This window comes from Cebus imitator, unplaced genomic scaffold, assembly GCF_001604975.1.
Source record: "Cebus imitator isolate Cc_AM_T3 unplaced genomic scaffold, Cebus_imitator-1.0 Scaffold239, whole genome shotgun sequence".
NCBI lineage: Eukaryota > Metazoa > Chordata > Mammalia > Primates > Cebidae > Cebus > Cebus imitator.
This window is the reverse complement of record NW_016107554.1, coordinates 858483-885966: the sequence shown is the minus strand read 5'-3', so window position 1 is coordinate 885966 and position 27484 is coordinate 858483. Positions and strand designations below refer to the sequence as shown.

Genomic DNA, 27484 nt, shown 5'->3' with positions numbered 1-27484 from the left:
TGATTGTACTCATATAGGAAAGCACTTTCAGCTATAGGAAGGCTATTAGTATATGATAATAGCCTCTTTGTAAATAATGGTATTTATTAAAATAAGGGGGTCTCTGTAATTGATTTTATTGGATGGATAATGTTCATGTTTATTTATCTTTAGGCATTGATTATTTAATAGTGACAATAAAACTTTCTATAGCTATTTAAGGTTCTAATTTTTGTCATAAGGTTTCACTCACAGTTTGTTTATTCCTATATTATGGTCATCTGAGTCTTTAGTAACTTATTTTTTTCTTTGAATAGATATGGTATTAGACAACATGATAGCCTCTGGCCAATTGGACGAGTCCATACGAGAGAATGTCAGAGAAGCTCTTCTGAAGAGACATCATCATCAGAATGAGAAAAGATTCACCAGTCGGATTCCCCTTGTTCGATCTTTTGCAGATATAGGCAAGAAACATTCTGACCCTCACTTGCTTGAAAGGAATGGTGAGATAAGTTGTGGCATCCAAGTTTTGCTAACATTTCTGCTGTAACAGCTTTCCAGTATGTTACGATTAACATTTAGGGATATTTAAACCCTCACTATACCTACTCCTGAATTACTTCTCCTTCCTGCTTTGTTTCTTTTCAAGGCCTCTTGTATAATTAATTAAAGAGGCATAGATTATCTATAATTTTAGTTATTACCTTTTTGAAATTCTAAATCTTGGGGTTGAACCTTTATTTTCGATTAAAAAATTTTTTTTTCTCCTGAGTATACTTGATATGCTGGTATAAGCAAGTGTTTTTGGGTTGGTTGATTTCATGACCCCTTGTTATTACAACTTGTGAAAGGCTTTTATGACTGCTCCAGCCTTACGCTAAGGGTGTAAGGCTAGTTGCAGTTTTCTAATCCATTGAGAATGGCTCAGACCCAGGTCTACATATCGTGCCTTTCCACTCTCATTCTCAGATTACAGGCAGGTTGCATGGGATATGGGAAGACAGTGTTTTTGCAGTCGTTGACCTCTGTCAAGTGTCTTAACGCCAGCACACTTGGAGATTTTGCCTTGCCTTATTTTCTTCTGTGTAAGGCAGAGGAATACATCAGTAGAGTTGAGAACTCTGATGACAGTGAGTCTGGAAAATCCAGATGCAAAGTATTGGAGTGGCTTATGGAGGGAGAGTCACTATAACCTCCAGCAGTTGGTGTAAGCTGCCACTATTACCCAAAACTTGTGAGGATTACAGACAGGACTAGTGGAGTGTGGGACACAGTGTCTGCTCACCTTTTTTATCCCTGAAATAATAATATGACTTTTAAGTGTTCTACCAACAAACAGGCATAGATGACAGGGTCTCATATATCCAAAGCTGACAGTCATCTTTTCTATCTTCCACTTGGCCATGAAAACCCTTTTTAATCCGTTTAAAATTATGCCATAGTGTATTGAAGCAATCTTAAGAGTAAAAGAATATCTCTTACGGACCAAAGTTCAATGTAAAAGCAAGCCATGTATGACACATTTTAACTCTCTTTTTTATCTTTATTTGTTGTATATTCTCTCCGTTGGTGAAGTGAGTTCATTTATCCAGAGGGACCCTATTCAATCTTTATTCTTCATATGCAGTAATTCCTGATTATTGTCCATTTGTAATTTGGTCATCATAAGACGATGGGTGTTTTCTTTTAAATGCTATTTTAGCATGTCCTTTTGTTGAAATATAGTTATAATTTGAGTTTTTCCTGCATGTAGCTTATTGTTTAAACAGTCTTTTCTAATGGATTCTAGTTTAATCTTTATTTTTTAATATTTCTGAAACCTCTTGAGCATGTAACTTTGATTACTTAGGCCATATGGAATTGATTATTGTTTTTGCATGTTTTTCATATAGAATGCTATTTTTTTAACGATGTGCTTAATAGAAATATGAGGGATTTAATTATAAGTATGCATGACCTTTTGAAATATTCTAGACCTACTACCATATTGCTGTTGTTGGTGAGAAGTACTTTATTCTTAGCTAGTTAAATAAAAAATTATATGTATTTGTTTTAATGTATCTGCTATGTATTAGAAGTGAGAAGCATACTTTAGGACATTTCTTAATATTTTTAGAGAGCTCAAGAATACCTTATTTCTTTAAAATTGACATTGTGTTTATCTTTTATAAAAAATTATGTAATTTGCACCTTTTTTTTTTTAACTTGAGAGCAGCACCACCTGTAGATGGTGTCTTACTGACTTAATATTATAAATATGTCACATAGGTGTGTTTTTTTTTTTTTTTTGAGACAGAGTCTCACTCTGTCACCAGGCTGGAGTGCAGTGTCATGATATCAGCTCACTGCAACCTCCGCCTCCTGGATTCAAGCAATTCTTCTGCCTCAGCCTCCTGAGTAGCTGGGATTATCAGTGCCCACCACCACGCCCGGCTAATTTTTTGTATTTTTAGTAGAGACAGGGTTTCACTGTGTTAGCCAGGATGGCCTCGATCTCCTGACCTTGTGATCCACCCACCTTGGCCTCCCAAAGTGTTGGGATTACAGGCGTAAGCCTCCACGCCTGGCCAATATCAGTTTTAAGTTAGAAATTATTAGGTAAAGTTAACATGGACTTTTCTGTAAGAGATAATTATCTGTAGCTGTATGGTAAAATATAGGTAAAATACACTATAAGCTATTAGTTTTGGTTATTTTTGGTTTACTTCTCACTTTATATTTTCATTTGCTATTCATTATTTAAACAGTGACTTTGTATTGATATTGTCCTTTTGAAAAATGCCATGCTATTGGCCATTCTAATGTCTAACAGGACATTGCCCCCACCATTTGTCATTAACAGTTTTTTGTTGTTGTTGTTTATATGGTCTGAGAACTAATTACAGTTTTAGGCTACTTTTTATTAACTTTCTAACATGTAAAAACTTGATTGACATGCTAACCATCATAGCATGACTTTGAAATTTTGGGCCTTTAAAGTGTATAATTTATAGTGTAAATTGATTTTTTTAAATGTCTCTATTTGCCTTCTGCAGCAAACTTCATCATTTTTCATTTATTTGTTTTATCTCAGGGGAAGGCCTTTCAGCCTCCCGCCACTCTTTGCGAACAGGTCTGTCTGCCTCAAACCTTTCACTGAGAGGAGAATCGCCTTTATCTCTTCTTCTCGGTCATCTTCTTCCTTCTTCAAGAGCTGGAACCCCTGCAGGCTCAAGGTGTACAACCCCAGTACCCACCCCTCAAAACAGTCCTCCTTCTAGCCCTAGCATCAGCCGCCTGACCTCCAGAAGTTCCCAACACAGTCAGCTTCAGGCCCCAGAACTACTGGTTTCACCTGCCAGTGATGATATTCCCACAGTAGTAATCCATCCGCCTGAGGAAGACTTAGAAGCGCTGAAAGGCCAGGAACAGAAGAATGAGGAAAATGTTGACTTAACTCCAGGCAACTATCCAAAATCCTCCATGTGTGGTGCTTTCTGCCTCTGAGTCACTTGCACTTGGAATGCCTTTTAGCACATAGCTTAAGCAGCATATGTAGATGATGCTTATCATTTATTTTGACTTCTGCATGTTTTTTTTTTTTTATTTATAGTATATTGTATTGGGTTGGTGCAAAAGTAATTGCGGTTTTTGCCATTGAAAGTTTGCTTTACTTTCAATGGCAAAAACCGCAATTACTTTTGTACCAACCTAGTAAAAAAGAGTAAGATTATTAAAAACTGAGTTACGAAAAGACTACCAAGAAAACTGCACAAAATTAAAGTCCTTTTAAAAGGTTTCACTTAGATTTAGAGGTCAAGGCATTTGAACACTTTAGTAAAATGTAGACATTTTTTATGTTTTAATTTGCCATGAACTTATTTTATATTTATTTATGTATTTATTTTTTTAGACCAAGTCTCACTTTGTTGCCCAGGCTAGAGTACAGTGGCGTGATCTCAGCTCACTGCGACCTCTGCCTCCTGGGTTGAAACGATTCTCGTGCCTCAGCTTCCCGAGTAGCTGGGACTACGGGCATGAGCTACCACACCTGACTAATTTTTGTATTTTTTGTAGAGACAGGTTTTTACCATGTTGGCCAGGCTGGGTGAACTTTTTTTAGATTGGTAATTTTTTTTTTTCCCCTGGAGATGGGATCCTGCTCTGTCACCCAGGCTGGTGTGATCTCAGCTCACTGCAACCTCCACCTCCTGGACTCAAGCAATCTTCCTGCCTCAGCCTTCCGATTAACTGGGACTTCAGGGACATGTCACCATGCCTGGCTAATTTTTATGTTTTTGTAGATACCAGGTCTCACCATGTTGCTCAGGCAAGTCTTGAACTTCTGGGCTCAGGTGATCCACCCACCTTGGCCTCCGAAAGCGCTGGGATTACAGGTGTGAGCCACTGTGTTCCACCTTGGTAGCGTGTGTGTGTGTGTGTGTGTGTGTGTGAGAGAGAGAGAGAGAGAGAGAGTGTGTGTGTGTGTGTGTGTATGCAGTTCACTCATAAGGTGAGTGAACACATATAAATAAATTACAATGAAGTGATGTGCCTTAAATAGAGATAGGGTTATGCTCTGTTACCCGGGCTGGAGTGCAGTTCCAGTGCCACAATAATAGCTCACTGCAGCCTTGAACTCCTGGGCTCAAGCAATCCTCCTGCCTCAGTGTTCTGAGTAGCTGGGACTACAGGCACATGCCACAATATCTGGCCAATTTTTTTGTAGAGATAGGATATTGCTGTGTTGTCCAGGCTGGTCTTAAACTCCTGGCCTCAAGCAATCCTCCTGCCTTAGCCTTCCAAAATGCTGAGATTACAGGTGTGTGTCACCAGGCCCAGCCATGCCTTTTTTTTCTATTTGATTTTCTCCAAAGAATGTTATACATTTTAGCCTTTTTTGAGGGGCAGGGGGTGGCATGGACAGGGTCTCACTCTGTTGCCCAGACTGGAGTGCAGTGGCACAATGTCGGATCACTGTAATGTCCGCCTCTGGGGTTCAAGTGATTCTCCTGCCTCATCCTCTCAAGTAGCTGAGATTATAGGCATGTGCCACCACCACTTGGCTAGTTTTTATATTTTTAGTAGAGACGAAGTTTCACCATCTTGGCCAGGCTGGTCTCACACTCCTGACTTCAGATGATCCACCCGCCTCGGCCTCCCAAAGTGCTGGGATTACAGGCATGAGCCACCATGTCTGGCCATGTTTTCACCTTTTTAATGAAGATAAGATTCAGTGTTCTTTTTCTCCTTTTGCCTCTGAGAAGATTGAAGTTCTCTAATGACTGACTGCCTTGAATCATTATTTCTAGACTAGTATTTATATTTTGGAATAGACTGTAGTTGTCCATTGTTTATGCCATTATCTATCTTTAACCCAAATTTACCTTGAAATTTTCAGGACCAGAGTTCTTATAGTTACAGATAAAGTATATTTTTATATGCAAATTAGATTTTTTTTTTTTTTTTTTTTGAGATGGAGTCTCGCTCTGTTGCCCAGGTTGGAATGCAGTGACATGATCTCAGCTCACTGCAACCTCCTTCTCCTGGGTTTAAGTGATTCTCCTGTCTCAACCTCCTGAGTAACTGTGATTATAGGTGCCGGCCACCACATCCAGTTAATTTTTTGTATTTTTAGTAGAGGCGGGGTTTCATTGCGTTGGCCAGGCTGGTCTTGAACTCCTGACCTCATGATCCATCCACATAGGCCTCCCAAAGTGCTAGGATTACAAGCATGAGCCACCATGGCTGACCAAAATTATTGTTTCTTAATGGATAAATGGTTTACAACTCATCTTAAAGGCTATAAAATATGATAATTTAGCTTATCCTTATATATTGATTATATGTACATGTGTACACATCTTTCTACCTAATTAATATAAAATAAGTGTATTTTAGTGACTTTTTTACTATTTCAGCTAAGCCTCAATGTGAGATACTAATGCTATTTGTTTTAATCACATAAGCATTATCACATTCTCCAAAATATTGATAGTATCTACCACTTGAGTGGTAACTTGGTTATTAAATTAGCCTATTTAATGTGTATACAAATATGTGTAAGTTAGATGGACACACCCATTTTCAGAAACTTAGAAAAATTAGTTATCTTTCCCTGCATCATATAACTAGCAATTGATGGCCTGAATCCTGTGACTGGAAATCCTTGTGTTTCTATAATTGTGAGATAAACCTCTCTCTCTATTGGCTTTATGGAAACACACCAATTACATGTAACCAAAGCTCACTGTAGTCGCAAAAAAGGATATACTTTTGGAAGTACAAATGGAAGTTTCACGGCTAAATCATTATAACATTAGTTATAGTAGTAGTATGGCTGCCATTAAGTGCTTTTCAAATATCATATTTCTAATTCTTGTACCAATTTGATGAGGTTGGTGTTATTCCTGTTTTTCAGTGAAGAAAGACTTGGAGATGTTAAGATCAACCAAAGCAGGGATTTGAACTCAGGTCCACTTACAACAAAACCTATAGTAGAGTATTTCATTGTGAACTTTATCAGTTCATGAAAAAGGTAAAGCTTAATGATGAGGTAACTGAACATAAAAGAGGAAAACAACCCTAGAAATAATTATTCAGAAGTAATCAGCATTCTAATGTTAAGAACTAACAAGATTTACTATTTTTCCTTGAACAAAAGTGATTTTAAAAGCTACTTCCTTTCATTTTTTTTCCCCCATATTACATTGATCAGTAACACTGCACACTTCTTGTTTTACCAGCTTCTATGTTATAAATAATTAGGAACTATAAATTTTATATAGGAAGGAAGGGGGAGGTGAGTTCACATTGGCTTCTTAGGTTGTATTAAGGGCATAAATTAACTGATAATTGAACATACATTTTTTTTCCCCTTGAGTTTTCTGTGGTGAGGCATATCAGCCTTTCTGAATAGACGAAATTAGAATGGAAAGGACAGAGGGAATTTCTAAATACAAGAATGACTGGTTAAAAAGACATCTATAAATAATATGTAATTGCTGAGGAAAAATAATAGGAACAGCTATACATTATTCCCTGTTCAATTACCTTTGGTGCTTAAAGCTTATAGAAACTCTAATAGAGTTTCCTTGATGCCTGGTACTGTCTTAGTGGAAGAAAGTGGCCTCAGCATCATTATGTCTCAAGCAACTAACACCGTAGATTTTTGTGTCATGTAGTCATGATTTGTGCATATGTATAATAAAAAAGTGGTATTTCCCATTAGTTACTTTTTACACGATAATTATATGTATAAAAGGTGAACTTGTGGCTGGGCGTGATAGCTCATGCCTGTGATTTCAGCACTTTAGAAGGCCAAGAGTGGAGGATCACTTGAGGCCAGGAGTTCAAGACCAGCCTGGGCAACATAGTGAGACCCTCATCTCTAGGGAAAGAAAAAAAAAAGAAGTGAACTTATTTTTAGTACTTGTAAATACCTTTTTCTAACCCAGTGCTTCTTAGTCTTGGCACTGTTGACATTTTTGTCTGGATGGTTCTTGGCTGGGTGAGTGGGTGGTGGCACAGCAGTCCTGTGCTTTATAGGATGTTTAACAGTATTCTTGGCTAGCTGCCTGTAGCACCCCTGAGTTGTGATAACCAAATATGTCTCCAGATATTGCCACAAGTCCCTTGGGGGGCCATAATCTTTCCTGGTTGGGCGCCATTGTTCTGTCTACTTCACTTTCAAATTTTTAATGACTGAAAACTCTGACATCTTTGATTTGCTTTTTTTTTTTTTTTCCTTAAAGCAATATAGTCCTTCTGTGTTTGTGCTAATGATAGAGAACTTTATTTTTTTGGTGATTTGCTCATTTAATTCTGAATGCTAGGAATTTATTATAGGAGCAGGGAGTCTTTACTGATTGAGAAAACAGTTTAGCTGAGGTTGGGAAAGACTACACCAGTCGTAATGATGCAGAACTGTAGCATGCATCTACGTGCCAGTTTTGAAAAAGTGACAGGTTTTCAAGATGACCAGGTTAGCCATGTGACTCCAGGTCATACCTGCTGGCTTTGTCAATGTGGAGTTCTTTGTTGTTTCTTCTCATTGCTGCCATATCCTTACTTTTCCTCAAAGCCTTCTCATCATTCCACTTTTCTCCCTCAAATCTGGCAGCTAGGACTATTCTGGAAAACAGTGCGTTACGTATGCTTTTGATTATACATGCACAGGTAGAATACATTTAGCCTTTGGAAGTATGTAATGCTCATCTGCATTTGCCACCAGGTCCCAATGGTGTTCTTGATTTTCTTGTGTGGAAGTAGTTGGAAGTCACTGAAAAATACTGGTTAATTTTTTTTCTTTCTTGGGCAAGGAAGGTACTCTTCTGGAAGTTTAGGGACAAAGGTCAAAGACGAGGAATCTTCTTGGTGTGCTAAGCTGACATTTTAAGAAATGAATTAAGACTTGGGAAATCGTTTTTATTTCGGAATTGTTTAACTTTTCCAGAAAATGAGCACATGGCTAAATAGTTGCAAATTAAGATTTTTTTTATCACATTGACATTGTAGTTTAGGTATTTACAGAGAAGCGACGATGACAGCAGTCTCTGTTATTAAGCATATGCCATAAATCCAGATGAGTTAGTTTCAGTATTTATTGTTATAGTATATTCTGTTTTACAAAAGTGAAAACTCCTTTAGATGTTTCCAGTATATAAGTACTTTACATTCTGGAACTTGATTACCAATGCAACTTCAGAACTTATAGAATCTAACCACAAAACAGATTTTAACTGAACTTCCATGTGTTCCTGTGCATAGGACTGTTAAAACTAAAGTTAAAGTCTTTTGTATTTCAGTACCTTTCCCCCTCTAATATTCAGTGTTTTACTAGTCTGTATTCTTGGACTAGAAAACCTCTGATGTTTTGGAAAAAAGAAATGAGATGCATTTAGTGTTAGGTTGGTGCAAAATAAATTGCGATTTCAGCTCACTGCAACCTCTGCTTCCTGGGTTTAAGCAATTCTCCTGCCTTAGCCTCCCGAGTAGCTGGGAGTACAGGCACATGCCACCATGCCTGGCTAATTTTATATTTTAGTAAAGACGGGGTTTTACCATGTTTTTCAGGCTGGCCTTGAACTCCTGACCTCAGGCGAACCGCTCACCTCGGCCTCCCAAAGTGCTGGGATCAGAGATCACAGGCGTGAGCCACTGTACCCAGCCGAATTTAAAATTTTTGAGATTTGAAATTTTTTTGAGACAAAGTCTTACTCTGTAACCCAGGCTGGAGTGGAGTTGCCCAATCTCGGCTCACTGCAATCCCCACCGCCTGTGTTCGAGCACTTCTCCTGCCTCAGCCTCCTGAGTAGCTGGGATTACAGGTGCCCACCACCATGCCTGGCCAATTTTTGGTATTTTTAGTAGAGATGGGGTTTCAGTGTGTTAGCCAGGATGGTCTTGATCTCCTGACCTTGTGATCTGCCCGCCTTGGCCCCCCAAAGTGGTGGGATTATAGGCGTGAGCCCCTGCAACCAGCGGATTAGTCTTATATTAAGCAGTGTTTTTATTTAATTTATTATTGTGAAATGTTGGTGTTGAATGTCACTTTTAAAATGAATATCCTAATGCTTCAACATGTATCTATCACAATACAAATGACTATCATTTCTCCAAATAAGCTATATTTTATGGATTTGTCAGACTCTTAGAGATGGAGTGAGTTTCTTCTAGTCACATAGATACAAAGTGGCAGAGTACATAATTTAAACACAGATCCCTTTTGTTATAAAATCCTTACTGTTTGCCAGTTACTAATATAATAGGCATTTTAAAGTTGGATTTTTTAGAAATAATGACAATAGGTATTATAGACATAAATGTTACCAAACAAAAATGAAAATTTTGGGAGATTATGTTAATTCAACCTCCATTTAGTTCTTGTAGCTTTCTTCTGAGTTACACTTAGGGTTTATCAGAGAATTTATTGTTGAAAGCTTGCTAAGTATAACTAGGCTTCATTAAGCTCTATGCACTTCACATGTTTGTGATATATTAAAAGTACATTCCCTAAGTATTTTTAATGATAATCAGACTCAGGTCTTCCATCTTTTGTGGTTCACACCAATTCACGTTCTTTTTTTTTTTTTCCTTTTTGCAAAAGGCCACCATTTTTGTAAATTCTAATTGTATTATTTTAAATATTAAAATGTATAGCTTTATTATTGCTTAAAATGTTCTAGTTTTGCTTGTATGTTACTAACACTGGGCACCTTTTTTTTTTTAACCTTGCACATTTGCTTTTATAATATTAATAAATTATCACTTTCAGAATGTGAGCAGAGTCAGGTTGCAAAGTGAATTTTCTCCTTACTAATTTGGAATTTGTCTTTGAATATAGGTATTTTGGCCTCTCCCCAGTCTGCCCCTGGAAACTTGGACAATAGTAAAAGTGGAGAAATTAAAGGTAATGGAAGTGGTGGAAGCAGAGAAAATAGCACTGTTGACTTCAGCAAGGTAATCCTGTCATTAATTATAAATTCTCCTAATTATTCTTGAGAAAATAAGTAGCAATTTGTGGCATTGGTTATAGTAATTTTTTAGTGGACTGGTGCTTACAAACCTGCATGTGATGCCTGTGATATGTTAATTTAGGTAAACAACTCTGAGAAGGGTGCACTTAACCTGTGAGTACTTGAACAACTTTACACCATTACTGGTTTTAGAAATTCTGAAAAAGAATATGTGAATACTACAATATTTCCATCTATACCTACCCATAGAAAGGTCAGGACTTTTTGAACTATACAGGAGTCATTTGTTCTGGAGCTACCACCACTAGAAGGTTAATTCTGGGAGTGATGTTACAACACTAGTGATTCAGTCTTTCCTGCGCTGTAATGCGATCCCAGAATTACTGTCTTACGGTGTCAGTACATTTGGAATGCCACTAAGAAATATATTGGTGCTTCCCCATGGGTAGGTAAAGGCATGGATTTAAAAAAAAGAAAAACACCTATGTGAGCTATGATTCTTTTTATTTTGGTAAATGAGTATTTTGTTGAAATAGATGAACCTTAATTAAAAAGAAGAGGGCAAAAGACTGCTGAGTTCAAATTATAACTAAGTTTAAAGTGTACTTTATGAGAATTTCTTATGAAAAACTGATTAGCCACTGTAATTTTTTAGTAGTATTAATTTGCTATAGGATGATACTCATGGTATTTTAATATTTTTGTATCCATTGTTAGACTTTTTAATAAATGTAATCATGTCAAGCAGACTTATTTCTTAAGCCTTTTATTCTTTGAACGTTTTACAGAAAAGGATTTTAAATGGTTTGCATTATAGCTTCATTGAGTGTTGTAGTCTAAAACTATAGGAAGCCTTGCGTTATGGACACTGGCTGGGCAGAAAGGCTGTTGTATTTTAAATTTTTAGCATCTATGTTGATCGCATTTTACTGGTGCTCATGCTATTTTAGATACTGCAAAGTACTCGGTAACAAAATTGCAATTTATTTCTTGTTAAATGAATAAATTAATGTAATGTACATTATAGAGCTCCTCTAGACATGGCAGTTGCCGTTTATTTTTGTTCCTCTGTCACAGTCTTACTTTTTTTTACTTGGCCTATCTTTGTGTATACCTCCTTGTCTCCTGTTGGGCAGGAGTCTGCCTCCTGGCACTGTAGTTGTGGCACACTGGGTGTGGGACTCAAGAGGCCCGCTGTAAGTGCTGGTTTTATTTTTCATAGATAGCCCTGTAAGTGGTTGTCTAGTGACTTGTGTGAAACTGCGTATAAATGAAGTTCACATAATTTGATATCATGTGTAACCTTTCCCTTGTAATTATACACAGAACACTAAATTTTACTGTTATAGCATTATCACATACCTGTGCCAATAAGGGCTGTAGATTTTAGTTTTAAATAAAAACAAGGGCCCAGGTGCAGTAGCTCATGCCTGTAATCCCTATTTTGGGAGGCTGAGGCAAGAAAATCACTTGGCCTCGAGTTCAAGACCAGCCTGGGCAATAAAGCAAGACCCCCACCTCAAAAAAAAAAAAAAAAACAAAAAAAAAACAACGAAAATTAGCTGGACATGGTGGCGCATGCCTGTAGTCTCAGCTACTTGGGAGGCCAAGGTGCGAGGATTGCTTAAGTCCAGGAGTTTGAGGTTTACAGTGAGCTATGTTCCTGCCACTGATTCCAGCCTGGGCAATAGAGTGAGACCATGTCTCAAAAATACTACTGATGAAATAATGATTTTTTTCCACTTAATGAAAATACTGGGGAGTGCCCAGAGTTCTTTTTTGGTTTGTTTGTTTTAAGGGGGACTTTACATAAAATGTAAAGGGGCCAATTCATTTATTTCTAAGGTTAAGTAATACAAAATCATGAATATTTTTTAGCACTGTGTATAATTTCATGAACCATTGTTAGTTTGTGAACTATATATTTGTCCTTAATAGTTTTTAATGAATAGTGCAGTATTCATTGAAAAATTTCTCAAGTTCGTGTTTGATAATTTAGATCTCTGAAGTAGTAAAGATTGTGACAGTTAAAACAATAGCATTGATTAAAATGTTTGCTTGCTTTTTTGTATTTGTGTACTCCGTTCTTTATAGTTGTGAAAATTTTGACATTTCATACATTCATTAGATCACAAGTTTTGATTAGTAAATAGTAGTCTTATAAAGCAGTTTTTCTTTCCTGTTTGCCTCTAAATAGTCTTACAAATACCATGGAAACTTTATTTCTAATTATTATTTATTTGTCAATAGGTTGACATGAATTTTATGAGAAAAATTCCTTCGGGTGCTGAGGCATCCAATGTCCTGGTGGGCGAAGTAGACTTTTTGGAAAGGCCTATAATTGCATTTGTGAGACTGGCTCCTGCTGTCCTCCTCACAGGATTGACTGAGGTCCCTGTTCCAACCAGGTAAAGAGTTAGTTCCAAGTAACATTCTCTAAGCATTTTCAAAATCTGTAAGTTTTTGTCTAGTGAACAAACAAACATGTTGATTTATGTAATAAAAGCTCATTTAATTTTATCTTATTTTTGAGACAGAATCTCACTTTGTCATGCAGGCTGGAGTGCAGTGGCACAATTTCAGCTCACTGCAGCCTCTACCTCCTGGGTTCAGGCGATTCTTCTGCCTCAGCCTCCCTATTAGCCTGGATCACAGGTGTGCAGCACCACAGCCAGCTAATTTTTGTATTTTTAGTAGATGTGGTGTTTCACCATGTTGTCCCAGCTGGTCTTGACCTCCTAGTCCCAAGTGATCCATATGCCTTGGCCTCCCAAAGTGCTGAGATTATAGGTGTGAGCCACTGGTGGCCCACCAAAAGCTCATTTTTAATAGTTAATATTCGGCCATTGTACCCAAGCCTTCGAATATTAGGGCATAAAATAGTTTTCTTCTTGGAACTAAAAAGTACAATAAAAATAAAGTATCCTATAATTTAAATTAAGTATAATTTAATTAATGAATAAAAGTAATACTTTGCATTTGTACCTTCATTACATGCTCGGTATCTTACAAGCTTTGGTTTTAAAAAAAAAAAGCAGTTTATCATCTTAGAGGATTTATCTAAAGTTTGGTGCAAGCAGTGGAGTCAGATAATGGAGTTGCAGCTTTTCTCTGCCACTTTCTTTCTTCATGGAAGTGGGGTCAAGCCTGACTTAAATTTTCTGTTTCATTTGTAAAATGAGGGTGATCTCTTACAAGGTTGAGTAACTGTAATAAGGCCTTCGAATTAGGCAAGATGCTTTGTTCTAGCATAACCAAATTTTTCTGTTCAGTATACATCATAAGTAAAAATTAAATTGGGGGTAATGGCCATAATAATAATTAACAAGTTGTATTTTAAAGGGTGATCATTTTGTTGGCTATTAATGATAGAAATTTCATTGTAAATAAGACTTTTTAAGATTTTTTTCCAATTATTTTATAATATAATCAAATATGAAGAATTAGTAGGAGATTAATGGAAATGTACTTACCTGTTTGCTTTACTCGGTTGATTGCATTAATGATGCAGTGTTAAGATGTATGAGACAGATAAGCCCATGGATTCACATGTAAATGCTGATAGAGAAGTGGGATAACTATTTCCAGTTTAGGTAAGTGTGAATATTAAGAATTTACCGTAGTGTTAACTAGGATTAACCAAGTAGGAAGTTAAATACTTTTTATGTAGTCACTAGCATAATATGAGGTTTAATGTTAAAATTTGGAGTAGTAGGCCAGGCGCGGTGGCTCACACCTGTAATCCCAGCACTTTGGGAGGCTGAGGCGGGCAGATCACGAGGTCAGGAGTTCAAGTCCATCATGGCCAATATGGTGAAATCCATCTCTACCAAAAATACAAAAATTATCTGGGCATGGTGGCATGCGCCTGTGGTCCCAGCTACTCAGGAGGCTGTGTGCCGGAAGAATAGCTTGAAACCTGGAAGGCAGAGGTTGCAGTGAGCTGAGATCGTGCCACTGCACTCCAGTCTGGGCAACAGAGCGAGATTCCGTCTTAAAAAAGAAAAAAAAATGGAATTGTAAACAGAAGTTGTTTTTCCTTCCAAAGGAAACTAGTTGACTAAAATTCCTTATTTATAACACAAGAAAAAAATGGGGTTGTACATAAAAGTTCTTTTTCCTTCCAAAGGGGACTAGGTGACTAAAATTCCTTGTTTATAACATTAGAGTTTTTAATCCAGAGCTGTAATTTGGGGAATTGTGTAGATTTTAGGGGTATACTCAACTGTCTTATTTGGCAAACCTTACTTTCAAATAATTAATGGGATTGTTACTCACTTTATTTACTAATTTACTTTTTTTGATCAAGGCAGACCAACTTTGTTTACTCTAAAAGGAAATAGAAGCTGGCAACTTTTAATAAAAAATGCTTAATTTTTAATTACCGTTTTACCTTAAGGAAGATGTGCAACAATAATTTGGTAGAAAGTTATTATGGATGCTTTTTCTAGTTTTGTGATTTCCTTTAGTCTAGGTGGAATTGCCATCCTTTTTCAGTGATTGGTGTGGGGGACTGGAAAAGACGTCTGAGTGTTGTTTCTCTGTTTGTATTTGAAGGGTTTCTTTTTTATGGTTGCCTAGATTTGTGGGTGTATGATGTTTATTTTAAAATCTGTGTATTTTCATGTTTCCTTAGGTTTTTGTTTTTGTTATTGGGTCCAGCAGGCAAGGCGCCACAGTACCATGAAATTGGAAGATCGATAGCCACTCTCATGACAGACGAGGTAATCAAAATACCTCAAGTCTCTTTGAAGTAGACACTGATTATGAAGCCTATAGTATATATTATAGTTCTCTTTTCTTTCATAGTGAAGCTTTAAAAATTATCCTTGTTGTGCATACTGTTTTATCTCATATTTATTTACTCCTCAGCGATTTACCTTTGGTTAGGTTGTTAAGACCTATATAAAAATATCAATGCTGTGTGTCCTAAAGATATTTCAAGTGCCCCATATCTGAACCTGACCTCATTCTTCTTTTTCTTTTCTCCTTCTTCCTCCTCCTCCCCATCCTCCTCCCATTCCTCCCCCTCCTCCCACTCCTTCCCCTCCTTCCCTTCCTTCCTCTCCTCCCTCTCCTCCCCCCCCTTCCTTCTTCCTTCTTCTTCTTTCTTCTTTCTTCTTTCTTCTTTCTTCTTTCTTCTTCTTCTTCTTTTTTTTTTTTTTGAGACAGATTCTTGCTCTGTTGCCAGGCTGGAGTGCAGTGGCACGATCTCGACTCACTTCAACCTTTACTTCCCGGGTTCAAGTGATTCTCTTGCCTCAGTCCTGAGTAGCTGGGACTACAGGTGCGTGCCACCATGCCTGGCTAATTTTTTGTATTTTTAGTAGAGACAGAGTTTTACCACGTTGGCCAGGAGGGTCTCCATCTCTGACCTCGTGATCCGCCCACCTTGGCCTCCTAAAGTGCTGGGATTACAGACGTAAGCCACCATGCCAAGCATATTTTTCTATCCACTTTCAACCAGCCAGTCACCAGATTCTGTTTACCTCGTCAATGTGTTTTGCATTTAATCTGTCATATTCTTTCTATCTCTACTGCCATTTCTCTGGCTTAGCCTTGCTTTTATTTGTTGATTCAATTAGCCTTTATGGTCTTTATTGTATGGTTTTTTCTCTACATTATTAGTAACATGCCAGTTCGAGTGTATAGTCCAAAGTTATTAATGACTTCCTATCATATAGTGAGATTTAAATTTAAACTCTTGACTGGGTGCAGTGGCTCACTCCTGTAATCCCAGCATTTTGGAAGGCCAAGGTGGGTGGGTCACTTGAGGTTGGGAGTTCGAGACCAGCCTGGCCAACATGGTGAAACCCTGTCTCTACTAAAAATACAAAAAAGTAGCTGGACGTACTGGCACAATTTTCCTGCCTCAGCCTCCCGAGTAGCTGGGATTACAGGCCGGTGCCACCACACCTGGCTAATTTTGTAGTTTCAGTAGAGATGAGGTTCCACTATGTTGGCCAGGCTGATCTCAAACTCCTGACCTCAGGTGATCTACCCGCCTCGGCCTCCCAAAATGCTGCGATTACAGGCTTGAGCCAATGTACCTGGTAAGTTACCTCCTTTAAGAGACCTCTTCTGGCTACTCTGTTCTTTCCCATCAGTTTCCCTTTCTGTACCCAACTTTCTTTTTAGGAGAGAGTTTATCAATACCTACGATTATTTATTTAATAACTTGTTTCACTGTCTTTCCTCCTAGAAAAAAAGGTTCTTGAATACAGGGACCTTGCCTTACCTGTTACCGTTGTATTATCCACAATGCTTAGAATTGTATTCTAGCAGTTAGTAGGTAGCCAGTAAGTATTGGTTATTAAAAAAATTAAGTAAAGTTGTTTGCATATCCATGACTTTTTTTTTTTTTAGGATAAATGACATTTAAGTGTCATAGAAGTAGAATGACATGCTCTAGTGTTTCATTTTCCAATCAATTATTATTTCCCATGCAAAATTTTATTTTAAAAAAATTGTTCTGTCTTAACACATAACTGTTCTCTTTCATTGTTTGTTAATTTGTCTGGTAATACTGAGTGGATTGCCTTTTATAGTTGTTACCTAAGGTGGGCTAAATACCTGTCTGGGATAAGAGTTTAAGTAATTATTTTTTTGTGAAGATATTTATGATATCCAGAGTGGATTTACTATGTGTAGAATTTTTTTTTTCAACTTTAAAATCTTTTTACTCAATATTTTTTTCCCTTAGATTTTTCATGATGTGGCTTATAAAGCAAAAGACAGAAATGACCTCTTATCTGGAATTGATGAATTTTTAGATCAAGTAACTGTCCTACCTCCAGGAGAGTGGGATCCTTCTATACGCATAGAGCCACCAAAAAGTGTCCCTTCTCAGGTAAGAATCTAGAGCAATTTTTCTGTGAGTTACTTTATTTTAATTAAATTTTTTTGAGTAGCTATGATTTGAAAACCAAAACAGAGAAGTCGTATCCCCACCTCATCCCCTTACTTTCTTACCCCCACATGTACCTCCTATAGGTGACTATGTGTTACTAGTTTTTTATCCTTTTAGTTTTTATTCAGTACTTGAAAATATGAACATGTAGTCTTATTTGATTCTCTCACCAAAAGTTAATGTACTGCATATACTGTTCTGAACCTTGCTTTTTTCATGTAAATCTAGAAGATCTGACACAAGAAATCATAAAAATATTCCCTACTCCCTTTTTCACAGCTTTGTTTTGTTCTGTATCGCTATACCATAGTTTGTTCTGTTCCTGGGTTCTGGTGTTGTCATTCTTTTGCTATTTCAAATTATGCATGATAATAATCACATGTCATTTTAGTCTTGTGCAGATGTATCTGTAGAATAGATCCCCAGAAATAAGACTGCTGGCTCAAAGGGGAATTTATTTATAAGTTTAGCAGATATTACCAGAATTCTCTCCATTTGCTGGACTGTTTTGGACTCCTACAGTGATGTATGAAAGGGCCTATTTCCCTACATCCTCACTGACACTGTGTGTTGCCAAAGTTTTGGATATTTGTCAGTCTAATAGATATCTTTATCTTGCTATTTTAAGTATTTGAATGAGGTTTTAAATTTAGTGTTTATGAGACAGGCAGGGTCTTGCTCTGTCACTTAGCCTGGAGGGCAGTGTTGTGAACTTGGCTCACTGCAGCCCCAGTTTCCTGGGCTCAAGCAAACCACCTGCCTTAGCCTCCTGTGTAGCCTGGACCACAGGTGTATGTTACTACCCCTAGCTAATATTTTGATACTCTGTAGATAACGGCGTAGATATGGTGTCTAACTTTATTGTCCAGGTTGGTCTCAAACTCCTGGCCTCTAGTGATCCTCTTGCTTCAGCCTCCCAAAGTTCTAGGATTATAGGTGTGAGCCATTGCTCCTGGCCTTTTAATGAGGTTTTAATTTGCATTTCTATAATTAGTGAGGTTGAATATTCCTGATAATCTTTTGTTCATTGCCCCACTACAGTCTTTTTTTTTTTTTTTTTTTTTATTTTTTTTATTTTTTTTTTTTTTTTTTTTTTTTTTTTTAACATTTAAATTGTTCATTGATCTTTGGAGGTTATCATAGCGTATTTTGTGTGGGTATAGATCCACTTCATCTTTTTTCTAAATTGCTGCCTGGTTGTCCCTGTTCATTACAGAGCTAAACATTGCTCCCTTGGTTGGTGATGCTGCCTTTATTAACTAAAATTCCATTTGCATTCAGGCCTGTTTTGGACTTTTGTTTTCCATTGGTCTCTCTATTCACGGACTAATTCCACACTCCAGTTATTGAGGCTTTTTGGTATATTTTAATGTCTGGTAGGTCTAGACTTGTTCTTGCTCTCTTTCTTACTCTTGTTTTTCTGAGTTTTCTCGGCTGTCTTTGCTGATCTATTTTTCTGTGTAGGCTTTAAAATTGGCTTTCTATATTCAGAAATACAATGGAATGGTTTTTAAAAAGTGATGGCAAATTTCTCATTGAACTGAGAGAGAATTGATGCTTCATGACATTGAATCTTTTTCTTTTTTGTGGGGGTAGGGGATGGAGTTTTGTTCTTGTTGTTCAGGCTGGAGTACAATGGTGCAATCTTGGCTTACCACAACCTCTGCCTCCCTGGTTCAAGTGATTCTCCTGCCTCAGCCTCCTGAGTAGCTGGGATTACAGGCATGCGCCACCACGGCTGGCTAATTTTGTATTTTTGGTAGAGATGGGGTTTCTGCATGTTGGTCAGGCTGGTCTCAAACTCCCAACTTCAGGTAATCTGGCCATCCCAGCCTCCCAAAGTGCTGGGATTATAAGAGTGAGCCACCACACCCAGCCGACATTGAGTCTATTCAAGAACATGAGTGTCTCTCCCCAGTTGATTTTTTGTTTCAAGCAAGTTTTTGTATTCTTAAAGAATGTTGTCAAGTTTTCCTTACTTAGAATTTACATGTTTCTTGGTAGGTGTATTCATGAGTACTGTATGTTTGTCTGTTGCTTTTATATGAAATAAAGGCTATTTCTTATTTTTTATGTGCATATATGCATACACACACACAGTTGACCCTTGAACAATATGAGTTTGAACTGTGCAGTTCTAATTATGTGGATTTGTTTTAATAAACATTGGAAAGGTTTTTGATAATTTGAAAAATCTTGCATACAAACTGCATAGCCTAGAAATATCAAAAAATTAAGATTAATTAGGCATTCCTGAATGCATAAAATATATGCATATACTAGTCTTCTTTAATAATTTATTACTATGAAATATATACAAATTATTCTAAAAAGCTAAAATTATCAAACCTTATATACAGTAAGAGTGTACATGGCACTATTTTCAGTGGAGAGAAATGTAAACGAAAGTCAAGATGCAGCATTACAACATACTTAAAATTAACTATAGTAAATACTGTACTGCTGTCATATTGTAATTTCATAGTTATGGCCTGTTGCTATTGCAGTGAGCTCAAGGGTTGCAAGTTAACATGCTTAAAATGGTGTGCGTTGCTTATCATCTCCACATCCACAGCAGTTTGTCTGTCCAGTAAATTGTGTATTACCCTAAAAAGTGATCATGCGGTTCTCATATATTTTTCATCGTGTTTCGTGCAATACTGTAAACTTTTGAATAACAGCGTGGGACTCATATGAGGTCCCATTAGTGATGCTAGGAAGTGTTCCTAAGAAACAGAGAAAAGTCATACAAATGTTAGACAAAGTTGAATTACTTGGTATGTACCATAGAATGAGGTCTGCCATTGCCTGCCATTTCAAGATAAATGAATCCAGCATAAGACTCATTGTAAGAAGAAAAGGAAATGTATAGTCATCACTGCAGTTATGCCAGCAGGCATGAAAACCTTCACTTTTTGCAAAACACCTTTTTATCTCATATTGAAAATGCAGCTTTTATGTGAGTGCAGGATTACTATAAGAAAGGCATACCTATAGATTCTGATATGATGAAGAAAAAGCAGTGATTTTACGACAACATAAAGGAAAAGGAAGGTGAAAGAGCTAAAGCTGGAGAATTTAATGCCAGCAAAGGATGGTTTGGTAATTTTAGAAAGAAGTTTGGTTTAAAAAATGTCAAAATAACTGGAGAAACAGCTTCTGCCATCTGAGAGGCAGCAGATTAATTCCCAGATCAGATTCTATTAAGAAAATTCCCTGAATGGGTTTTTAATGCAGATGAAAGTACTCTGTTCTGGAAATAATGCTACAGAAGACTTTTTTTTAGTAAGGAACTTACGTGAGCACCAGGATTTAATGGAAGAAGGGTTAGCTAACTCTGTTTTGTGCAAATGCAGTCCAATTTATGATCTTGACTACCCTCCTCTATAAAGCTGCTCATGTTGAGCTTTGAAGGAAAAAGATAAATGCCAGCTGCCAGTCTTTTGGTTATACAAGAAGGCCTGGATGAAAACCCTTTATCTGGATTGGTCCCATCAGTGCATTGTTCCTGACATCAGGAAGTACCTTGCCAGGAAGGGACTGCCTTTTAAAATCTTCTTGATATTAGACAATGCCCCTGGCCACCCAAAACACATGAGGACCTTTAAGGCTCATTACATTAGATGCTATATAGAAAGGATTATTAATACTGTGGAAGAGAACCTTGGATAGCAAGGACATCATCAAAGTCTGCAAGGATTACACCATTGAAGACACGCCATCATTATCATAGAAAAAGCCATGAACGTCATCAGGCCTGAAACAATAAATTCCTTCTTGGAGAAACCCATGCTGTTCATGAAACAACTGGTTTTACGACAGAGCTACTCAAGGAAGTTGTGTGTATGGCAAAAAAGGTGGAGGGGTTTCAAGATGTGGATCTTGGAGAAGCTCAAGAGCTAGTAAACACCATACTAGAGGAGGTAACAACACAACTTGATGGAGATGAGCGCTTGCGAACCAGTGCCGGTGATGAGAAAAAAGATATAGAAGTAGTAGTCCCAGGAAACAAATTGACATCAGCTGATTTGGCTGAAGGATTCTGATTATTCAGGATGGCTTTTGACTTCTTTTGCGACATGGATCCTTCTGTGGTTTGGGTACTTAAGCAAACAGGGATTGGTATAGAACATTTTTAGAGAAGTGAAATAAAGTGAAATAGAAATTATGATGTATTTCCATTCATAACATTTTTTTTCCTCTGGCTTACTTTATTGTAAAAATATGGCATATAACACCTCTAACATGCCACCTGTGTGTTCAACTGTTCATGTTACCTGTAAGGCTTTCTAGTCAACAGTAGGCTTATTACATTGAGTCTCAGGGAGTTATACACAAAATTTCAACTTCATGGGAGTTGGTCCCGTGTTTATTCAAGAGTCAACTGTGTATTTTATTATTTTTTTTGAGACAGAATTTCGCTTTTGTCGCCCAGACTGGAGTGCAGTGGCATGATCTCCACTCACTGCAGCCTCCGCCTCCCAAGTTCAAGCTATTCTCCTGCCTCGGCCTCCCAAGTAGCTGGGATTACAGGTGCCTGCCACCATGTCCAGCTAATTTTTGTATTTTTAGTGGGTATGGGGTTTTACCATGTTGGCCAAGCTGGTCTTGAACTCCTGACCTTGAGTGATCTGCCTGCCTCGCCCTCACAAAGTGCTGGGATTACAAGTGTGAGCCACCACATCCTGTCTCAACTGTGTATTTTTAATCCTGCTACCATTCTTAATTGTTTATAATAGATTTTTAGTCATATAATCTGTAAGTAAGACATAGTTTTATTCCTCATTTTCCAAATCTTATACATGTAATTGTTTTCTACTCTCTAGTTGTATTGATTAAAATCTCTAGTACAGTGTCAGGTAGTGTGGGCTTTAAATAGGCATTTCTTAACTTGTTTATGACTGTAGTCAAATGTGTCTAGTGTTTCTCCCATTAAGATAATGACATTGAAGCCAAAATACACATTTCATCTTGTAAAGGAAGTAACATTATTTGTTTTTTATTGAATTTTTAAATAGTTATTGATGTAGAATTTTATCAAATGCCTTTTCAGCATCTCTGGCCAGTGATACTAATTTTATTTATCAATTATTATGCTAAATCATATGAATAGATTTTTGAATATGAAAGAATTCCTGGAGTCGACCCAGCTTGGACTTTGAAGTGGTAGTGTTCTGTGTCTACTAGTTTGTATTACTGTAGATGGGTTTATAGATTTTTGTACCCATCTTCACATTTTGGTGTCATGAATATACTTGTTTCATAAAAAAATTTGTAAGTTTTTGTTTGTGTTCTTAATATAACAGTTTAAATGGTGTGGAATAATTTGATTTTAGAAGTTTGGAAGAATTTCTTTGTAAACTTTTTTGAACTTGAATCTTCTGTCATATGGTAGACCTCAACAATTAGCTTATTTCTTCTTTGAAAAGTGGTATAGGTAAACTTCCTTTTTTTCCTGGGGTCACTTTTGGTAAATTGTTTTCCCACTATATTACTAGATTCATCTAGGTTTCTAATTTATTTGCATGGAGTTATATAAAGTGCAGTATGTATATAAAATTTGCTCGCTATGTGAAATTATTGCCTGTCTTTTTTTTTTTTTCATTTTAACTGGCATGAAATACCAATCTCCTCAGAATTTTGCATTTATCTGGTCAGTAGGGATGCTGAGCTTTTTTGTATTAGCTAAAGGTCTATTGTATTTTTCAAACAGCAGCCTTTAAAATTTATTTCAGTACTTTTAAAAGACACATTTTATTTTGGATCTTGGTTTTTGCTGTTAGCTGTTTTTCATTTCTTTCACTTTCTTCCAGGAAAGACTTTGTTTTCACGTTTTCTGAGGTAGTTAATTCACTTTTTTTCGTCTTTCATTTTTTTAAATAATTTTCTTGAATGTGCTTTGGCTGAGTCCCAAGGGTTAAATTAGGTTTAATTTTTATATCAATTAAATTAAAAATAATGGCCAAAACCACAATTACTTTTATAATATGTAGTTTTTAAAATTATTTTTGTTTCCTGGGAGTTCTAAATTTTAATCCCTTTCCCCTTTAAGATGTGAGTTTGAAAATGAAATTTTGTAAATGAGATTTTGACATTTTCAAATAGCAGTCTTATATTTGTAGATAAGCCTCGCCACTCCCTAAATATGGAACATGTAAACCAGGTAGCGTAAGTCTTTAACTTAGCCAGAGCCTTTGACCCAGGAAACCTCCTGGGATGACACATCTGTTTCCCTTTCCCTCTACCTCTGTTTCCTTTTCTTCCATCTTTCCTTCCATCTTTTCCCTTGTATGTGCACATGCACACACATGTATTTAGCCCCAGCGGTCTCTTGATGTAACAAGTTAAAATTTCATTTATTTGTCTTCAACAGAGGGAGAGAAATCCTGTATCATGTGAATAGTACTCTTGAATTTGTAATAAAATGTAATAGGAAATTGATTTTTGTGGAAACATGTTTTATCAAACAGCTCTTATTTTTTAAGGGAAGTACTTTAGTGGAAGAAAAATGACATTTACTTTTTTTTAATGTAAAGTGTATTTTTCAATAGCAGGAGCAGTATTTTTAAAGTTTGGGTGGGAGAAGATGGTTTTTTGGAGGTTACTTATGTTTGTAGCTATTTCTGAATAGGAATTTGAAATGGAATGTATGAATGTATTATATAGTATATTGATAATTAGATTATAAGATGCAAAAAGCTAATTATAAGTTTAAAATATTAATATAAACTGATACTAGATTCTTTTTAAAGAGCAATGCATTACAGAAGGAAGTTTATTTTCGGAAGCATTTTCTAGGAACACTGATTAGATATATAATCAATATAAAATTTGATATTCACTCTAATTGAAGATACCATCTCAAATTTTCTTAAAATAGAATTCTGAAAATATGTTTTTTGTGAAATTCAGGAAAAGAGAAAGATTCCTGTGTTTCACAATGGATCTGCCCCCACATCGGGTGAGACTCCTAAAGAGGCCGCTCATCATGCTGGGCCTGAGCTACAGAGGACTGGACGGTGGGTGCAAATACTGATATTTTGAGGGGGTTGGGGGATGATTTGATGAAAACATAAATATTATATTTTTTCCACATATTTGGAACCTAATTTTGTACAGTATTTTTTCATATTTAGAAAAATGTCCATTATTATATATAAGGAAAATTTATAAGCATATAAGAAGATGTATAAATAATTTTAATAGTATGTACCAAGCTTTAGCTTAAAAGGAAAATAATGGACCATATATTCAGAATATTGTAGTTATATAGTGTGTAGGTTAATTTCCATTACTTATACAGTAGGTTCTTGAAGAAGATGTAGAGTCTTATAATTCTCCATGTTGAGTTAGAGAATTATGGGACCAGAGGGTAATTACAACGAATGATTTCTTTGTATATGTGCACAGATTTAAAACTCTTAAATGAGCATTGTATCATGAGGTAATGTAAATTTCATGGACAAGCATGATTAAACCGTTGTATTGATCTCTGGAAACCTAGCTAGAAAAATTAAGGAGTTAATTTTTGTAATAAAAAATAGAAATATTGGCAGATGCAAACATTGCCTTAAAATATTTTGTAGAAGTAGATAAATATTGTAGTATTTTCATACTGTAGAAAAACATGTGGCTATTGATTATTGTTCACTGGTGGTCAGTATCTAATTAAATAATCTTAAATATTAAATCTTTGTTTTGAAAAAAAAAAAAAAAAAACAGGATATCTTATACAGATACACTATTAGGGATTTTGATGACATCCTTAAAGGGTACTGTATAATAAAAATAAATAACAACTGGCATACTGCATGTAGACTTTAGAGAAGCTGAAATTAACAATTCATTGACTAATGAAGTGTATTAGTCTCTGTGAATATAATAGAGGAAAGATTTTGACCCTGTGTGAACAGTACTGTTCTATTATTAGCTATTATCGCTTCTTCAAACTGGGATAGGTTTAGTTATTGAGAAGCACTATGTCTGGCCTCCACTGATCTCAGTCACCTGAGAGCATCTTTATGCCCTCTACTAAGTAATCATTGATTTGATGATACACCATAGATTCATACTTTAGTTTATTGATGGAACCTTTTTTATTGCAAGCTGATTCCCCTTGCTGTCAGATTATGAGCAGAGTACCACTTGTCAATTTGTGTTGAGGATTTATTTCAGTATTCACTTAAAAAAAATTACAGTGGTAAAGCTTGAAATATCCAAAGCATTTGAAATCTTAATGTTAGTTTCTTTTGGTCAGTTTTCCTGCAGTTGGGATTTGAATGATTATATATGTTACGAGTATTACAACTTTTTCGAATTGCCAGTTTAGTCACCAGTGTTTGTTGAGTGCCTACTATGTCTCAGGCAGTGTACTAGACACTGTAGATAACGCAATGAACAAGAAAAAGTCTCCTTTCATGGAGCTTATATTTTATTGAAATGTCTTCAAGTCAGATGTATCAAAAAATTTGATTGTTAAAAATGTTGAAATGGTATGGCTTTGATGTACACACAAATTTTTAATCTAATTGAAACCTCTTAGTTTTATTGATGTGCATATTAGTTTGTCTACATGTGCAGTAAATTACATATACTGGAATGGTTTTAAGGGATTTTTCCCCCCTAGACAAAGTATTTATATGATTGAAGTACCAGTTTTTAAAGTTATTGAGTTCATACTACTTGTGCATCTAAGCACAACATACTAAATTTATATTAAAGTGTATTTGGATACTAATTGCCTTCCTCGTATTTGTGATGGTTGCCTTTAAGATTTTAATGTAGACAATTAATAGAATTGCTTATGCACATTTTCATAAATGGGTTGTTAGGTTTTGTTGTTATACCTTGCCTTGCACGTTTGTGTCCAAAATTACATTTACTCATATAAAATCATTTGCCTGCAGTCTTTTCATTATATAGTCCATAAAATACAGATATTTGTCTCTTATTAATGAACTATAACATTCCTCTATCATCAGTAGATTAGATTAAATGAGTGTATCTTCTGTAATTTATATTGTAAGTTAAATTGGATTTAACATTTTGTTGACAAAACACCTAGGCAACAGCAGTTTTGTGTAGCCCATAGTTTTAGTTTGAACTAGCTAGAATCCACTAGTGTACAGTTTGACGAGTTTCATCTCACCTATTTAGGCTTTTTGGTGGTTTGATACTTGACATCAAAAGGAAAGCACCTTTTTTCTTGAGTGACTTCAAGGATGCATTAAGCCTGCAGTGCCTGGCCTCGATTCTTTTCCTATACTGTGCCTGTATGTCTCCTGTAATCACTTTTGGAGGGCTGCTTGGAGAAGCTACAGAAGGCAGAATAGTGAGTACAAAGATTGGTAGTGGCCAGGCTCTTAGCTCTTCAGAGGCAAGTGTCTGTATGCATTTGTCTCACTATTCATACTTTTATTTGAAGAGTCTACCCACAGCATGATTAACCTGACCCAAAGCAGACTTTCCCCAAAGGTAATTACTGTGGAAAACATGGGGAATCCATTTGAACAGAAGATGCACAGTTGAGGTAAAAAAAAAAAAAAAAAAATTAAAAAAAGTTTACTTTGGCTTGCTGGATGAATGGTTTTATAAATTGAGTAAAAGGCTTGAATTGTCTTTGAGGTGGGGTGGACTGGGAGAAGACACCAGTTGAACTGATTCTGGGTGGGTCATGGGGGTCTTTATCAGTGGGGCTACTTCATATCCTGTAAGGTATCATAGGATTAGTTAGAGCCACATGGTGAATATTAACTCCTCAGTTCTGGCTGGTAGGCCCAGACTAGACTATTTGGAAGAATAGAACATAATTGTGGAAACTGTGGCCTTTTGAAGTGGCATTTAATTTTGCCATTATTAAATCTGTGTGAAAGTAGCTAAAACTTTTATTTGGAAAATATAATTGAAAGCTTCATTCATTCTTTGATATGACTAAAATGAAAGTTTTTTATGTTTTCCTGTTCCCAGTTATACTGAATTCAGAGCTATGGTGCTTTGTTAAATCTTGAAAGGCATTTCATTGTTGTTGTTGATATGCATTTTAATGGCATTTAAATGAGATGACTTGTAATTCTTAAGTGTATTTTACTTAATTGTATTTATTCTTGGGAGAACATTCTTTTTTTTTTTTTTTTTA

At 36.3% G+C, this 27484-nt stretch overlaps 1 protein-coding gene across 17 annotated transcripts in view; it reads left to right on the top strand.

The window, feature by feature from the left end:
- The window catches only part of SLC4A7 (solute carrier family 4 member 7), a 101592-nt gene that overhangs the window by 40747 nt on the left and 33361 nt on the right, over positions 1-27484 (top strand). For 5 of the 17 annotated variants that reach the window (XM_017498241.2, XM_017498240.2, XM_017498244.2 and 2 more), the window contains exons 6-12: positions 297-485; positions 10307-10422; positions 12690-12847; positions 15076-15163; positions 17143-17289; positions 24262-24368; positions 26506-26680. In XM_017498241.2, coding sequence (XP_017353730.1) covers positions 297-485; positions 10307-10422; positions 12690-12847; positions 15076-15163; positions 17143-17289; positions 24262-24368; positions 26506-26680 — 980 coding nt within the window. Of the gene's footprint in view, positions 1-296; positions 486-2455; positions 3425-10306; positions 10423-11575; positions 11636-12689; positions 12848-15075; positions 15164-17142; positions 17290-24261; positions 24369-26505; positions 26681-27484 lie in introns of those variants that run through there. The other 12 variants (XM_037727763.1, XM_037727757.1, XM_037727758.1 and 9 more) reach the window with 6 other exon arrangements.